Source organism: Zea mays, chromosome 6 (assembly GCF_902167145.1).
Source record: "Zea mays cultivar B73 chromosome 6, Zm-B73-REFERENCE-NAM-5.0, whole genome shotgun sequence".
NCBI classification, from domain to species: domain Eukaryota; kingdom Viridiplantae; phylum Streptophyta; class Magnoliopsida; order Poales; family Poaceae; genus Zea; species Zea mays.
The window spans coordinates 53,663,824-53,668,483 of record NC_050101.1 but is presented as its reverse complement, the minus strand read 5'-3'; the positions used below and the strand labels follow the sequence as shown (position 1 = coordinate 53,668,483).

General features: G+C 49.7%; 1 protein-coding gene across 1 annotated transcript; it reads right to left on the bottom strand.

The window, feature by feature from the left end:
* Positions 1-484: 484 nt before the first annotated feature.
* LOC103629309 (proline-rich receptor-like protein kinase PERK8) lies at positions 485-4,183 on the bottom strand. Its single transcript, XM_008650470.3, has 8 exons — positions 2,966-4,183; positions 2,312-2,725; positions 2,141-2,227; positions 1,996-2,066; positions 1,824-1,900; positions 1,587-1,734; positions 1,091-1,252; positions 485-984 (listed from the first exon to the last, which is right to left on the bottom strand). Exons 1-8 carry the CDS (start codon positions 3,582-3,584, stop codon positions 775-777), a joined length of 1,788 nt encoding a protein of 595 aa, XP_008648692.1. The 5' UTR covers positions 3,585-4,183; the 3' UTR covers positions 485-774.
* Positions 4,184-4,660: the final 477 nt, after the last annotated feature.

Here is a 4,660-nt window from a genome sequence, read left to right as displayed (position 1 = left end):
CCTAAACTCGATTTATCAGGGAAAAGGAACAATTTGTCGCTAAATCGACTTGGCTTACCGGCTACACCAAGCAGCGGACGTCCAGGAGAAGATCGGTCAGCGCTGCGCTCCGGTGCGGCTGTGCCGAGTACGACAACAAACGTGGCTCGGTAGAAGACGGAGTGGAAGTCAACACCGACTGTTAGGGTATTGTATATTTGTATGGGTGTTTTGGGCCATATGAACAACCGAACCATATAGTAGGTTTTTATTTTTTATTATTTCCAAAACTTGTTTGATTTTTAGTTTAAAATCCGTTGCATCTTTTGAAATTTGGTTTCAGCAGAAAGTCACCAAATAATTCATAGTATTTATATGAAATGTCATTTTTTTTTTGAAATTTACAAAATCTTGCAAATTCATATTCCGAAACCACCGATACAGCGTTACCCGCCAGCGCCAATTACCAATAAACCGATCGGTAAGCTAGATTAGCCGTTCGATATGGTGAACCTTGCATGTCACGTGTTTCATTCAAGTAACAACAATTGCTTCAATTTCCACGTCCTTGTCCTTGACTGCCTAAAAATCTGAATGAACTGCAAACCTCTTCCTTCACACCAAACCTAGGAGTGCAATCTTCTCTACACACAACACAACACATCACTTTGTTTTTTCCTAAAGAATAAGACCCGGCCGGTCAGGGAACAAACTTTGAACTGAATTCCATCCCTCTCCCTACAGAACAAGTACTGCAGGCAGAGTCAGAATTCAGAAACCACAATGTGGTCATCGTTACAAGATCCTGGAGCCCGGGGCAGCGTCGCTACCCCTGCTCCAATCGTACTGTGTCAAGTCAGAGCTGTCGTCGTCTTGCGCGCCGGCTACCATCCGGCGGAACATCCGTATCTCCGCCGCGTTGGCCACGTTGAAGAGCTGGCTTTGCCCAGGCTGAACACCATTGGTCAGGTCGATGTCCGCTGAGCTCTCGAGAACCCGCACAACCTGGATTTGACAGAGTTTGGAACAACAGCGCAAAAATGCCATCATTCAGTCCGGTTTTTTTTTCCTGAATGGAACCACAGCATTGCTCGCTTTTAAGTTCAAGTACCTGGCTCATCCTGGGCCTCCTTGACGCCGAGTGCCGGATGCAGGCTGCAGCGGCCTCGACCATGCGGAACATCTCCACCTCGTCCAACTTCATCTCGAGCCTGGGGTCAACCAACCCTTCCAAATCGCCTGTGTCCAGGGCTCGAGAGAGCAATGGCCGAGCCTGCAAATAATCAGGAAAAAGGAAGTCAGGCAGCAACTCTCAGGCATGCAGCATATCCATGGTGCAGTAATTCTTGGACGCAGACAAGTTCTGGCTAATACGCTGTTACAAGCATCATAACATGAGCAATCCCTCAAGATATATATAAGCCTACGGTGACATTGTCCATGTAAACATGAGTCTACTGCAATCCAAAACTGAATATATGAACGCTGGCTGGGAACAAAGCTTAAGAATAGCAACTCCCAAAAATCACAGCCAACAAGAAGTGCCCTAGGAACATCACCACTTCACCAGGCTTGAAGCAAATATAAGCTCATCGCTAACAACTCACCCACTCGACGAGGCTCTCGTCACCCATTGGTCTTGATGCATCAACAGGTTTCCGGCCAGTAATAAGCTCTAACAAAACTACACCAAAAGAGAACACATCTGATCTCTCAGTCAGTTTGCCACTCGATGCATACTCTGGAGCCATGTACCTGAAAAGAAACAAGATGTCTACCATGAATTCCGTATGGTTATGTCATATATTGATGTACTTTGTGAGATATGACGGCTCATCACCCACCCAAATGTTCCCATAACACGGGTTGTCACATGGGTTACAGCATCCAAAGCCAGCCTCGCAAGACCAAAGTCAGCAACCTAGAACTCGTGGATGGCATTCAATCAGAAAATCAATACAGATTGCTAGGGTATGTTGTGAGAAACACTTGGGCTCATCTAGGGAATGCAATTACCTTTGCTTCGAAATTGTTATCCAACAAAATGTTTGAGGACTTGATGTCTCGATGAATTATCCTCGGATGGCCTGCAAATGTGTTCAGCAATTAACATGCAAGCAACAACATTGCAAAGAAAACGAGAAGTAGGAAGCAACATTACAATCTTCGTGTAGGTAAGCAATTCCACGAGCAGCACCTGCAGCAATTTTAACCCGTGCGGACCATTCTAACACAGGCATTCCGTGTCCTGAGATTGCAGTTCAGTTCAATTTTTGTACTGGCAGAAGATGGGAATACTCTTGCAAAGGATTAGAAAGAGGCTATAACATACCGTGAAGATGATAATGCAGCGTGTTATTAGAAACAAAGTCGTATACAAGTAACCTTTGGTCATTGGAAATGCAGTATCCCACAAGAGAAACCAAATGGCGGTGGTGCACGCGACTAATTATCTCCACTTCGGCCTGGAACTCGCGCTCCCCTTGTCCGCCGCCATCCTTTAGTCGTTTAACGGCGACATCTTTATAATCTGGCAGGCGGCCCTTGTACACCGACCCAAAGCCTCCTTCCCCTAGCAGCCTCTGAGCTGAGAAACCATCAGTGATCTGATACAGCTCATCATATGAGAAGAACCTGGAGTTGCCCATGCTGATATCAGACAAGCATTGTTTCAGCCTGGGGCTCCCGGCGCTATAGTTGGTGTGGACAGAAGGATCAGCTGACCATCCTACATTTGCAGATTCACCTGAAGGAAGCGGGATATGGTATCAGTGGCCGTGTTGCTAGCTATTCCAAAGAGCTGCATGCTGTATTAAGCTAGATGCAGAAACAAAGTATTTCAGGTCCCTGGAATTTTCAGGCAACAACCATACACAATCAGCCAGCACAGTGAAAAGGGCAACTCACAAGATAATTTATTAAAAAATGACAAAAAAGCTGTATGTTGCATGATATATAGGGAGGAGTGAGAAACAAAACAAAATACCCGAAGGTTGCTGCGAAGAAAAAGGCGACATGAGACCAGCTCTGTAACCACTCATCTGCTTCCTCTTGCGCTTGCGGTTGAACCAAACTGCTGTGACTAGGAGGCTAAGAAGGAGCAGGGCGACCACCGCAGCGGCGATGGCTACAACACCATTACCAAGGCCGCCAAAGGGGGCGGATGGGCTCCTGGACGGCGCACCCGGGCTGGACGACTTGTTCCAACTTGGGTTCTTGCCCCTGGCCGGGTCGACTGCGATGGCAGGCGTAGGCAGTGGTCGTGCTGACGGCGGAGGAGCGCTAAAAGGAGGTGGTGCAGGGGCCGGGGACGCTGGCGGAGATGGCGAGGGCGTCGGAGCGGCAGACGGCGTCGGGGACGTTGGAGGGGGCGAGAGCAGCGGCGGCCTTGGAGGAGCAGCAGCCGCCCGCGGCGGCGGCGAGGCTGTGTGTTGAGGAGGCCCAGGCGACGGCTGGGAGTGGGAGTGGGAGTGGGAGGAGGGTGGAGGAGCGGCGGGTGCGGGAGAGGTGAGGGGCGGGGGCGTGGCAGCGGTGTCGGGCGGTGTGGCAGTGGGCCGCGAGGACGCCGGTAGCGGAGAAGAGGCGGTGGTGGGGGCGGAGGCCATGAATCAATCAGGCTATTGAGAGTGGGAGGCGGTGGTTGGGGTTGGGCTTGGTGCATGTCCCCGTCGTGGCGGCGGTGTCGCTGGACATGGCCATCCGGTGGATGCTGCTGCAGCTACTAGTAGTAGTATAGGAATAGGGAAAATGGGGAGCTTGCTTACTCTGATGGCACCGCACCACTTTTGCTTGCTTGCTTTGACGAGGGGCGGAAGGGGGAAGGGACTTGACTTGCGGACGCCACCAAAGAAATCCAAGAAATGAATGAATGGTGTGGAAGTTGAACCAAAAGCAAGCCAAGCCAAGCAAATAGAGAAGACGAGGAACGAGGGGCAGAGGGGGAAGGGACGGTGGCGGAAATGGAACTCGGCTCGGCTGATCCTGCCTGCCACTGCCCGCGTTCAGTTTCAGTAGCTGAAACGAATCCAAGGGAAGGGGGAAAGAGATTGATGGAAGTGTCCAGCGGTGAGTGGGAGGGGCCAGGAAGGAGTTGCGAGTGGACGATGATTCCCCTTCCGCTGCCGCTGGGTGCCGGCCGCCGGGGTCCGTCCGGTCCGGTCGTTGGACTTGGACCACTGCCGTGACCTGCTCTGCTGTCACCATAATTACCGTCTCCATGCCTCTTCACTCTACTTCCATTTCATACACCTGCCAAACAATGGCACTGTTTGTTTCGGCTTCTGGCAGCTTCTGGCCACCAAAAGCTGCTGCGGACTGCCAAACGCTCAGCTTTTCAGTCAGCTTCTATAAAATTCGTTGGGGCAAAAACCATCCAAAATCAACATAAACGCTTTTCAGTCAGCTTCTATAAAATTCATTGGGGCAAAAACCATCCAAAATCAACATAAACACATAATCGGTTGATTCGTTGTAATAGTAGGAATCTGTTACTTTCTAGATTCTGAGCCCTATGAACAACTTTATTGTCCTCCACACGAAATCGTAATGATACTCAGATTCTCCCCACAGCTAGATTCTCCCTACAGCCAGATTTTCAGAAAAGCTGGTCAGAAAAAAGCTAAACCAAACAGGCCCAATTTCTATTTTACAACAGCATTTCTTATCTTAAAATATAATAAGG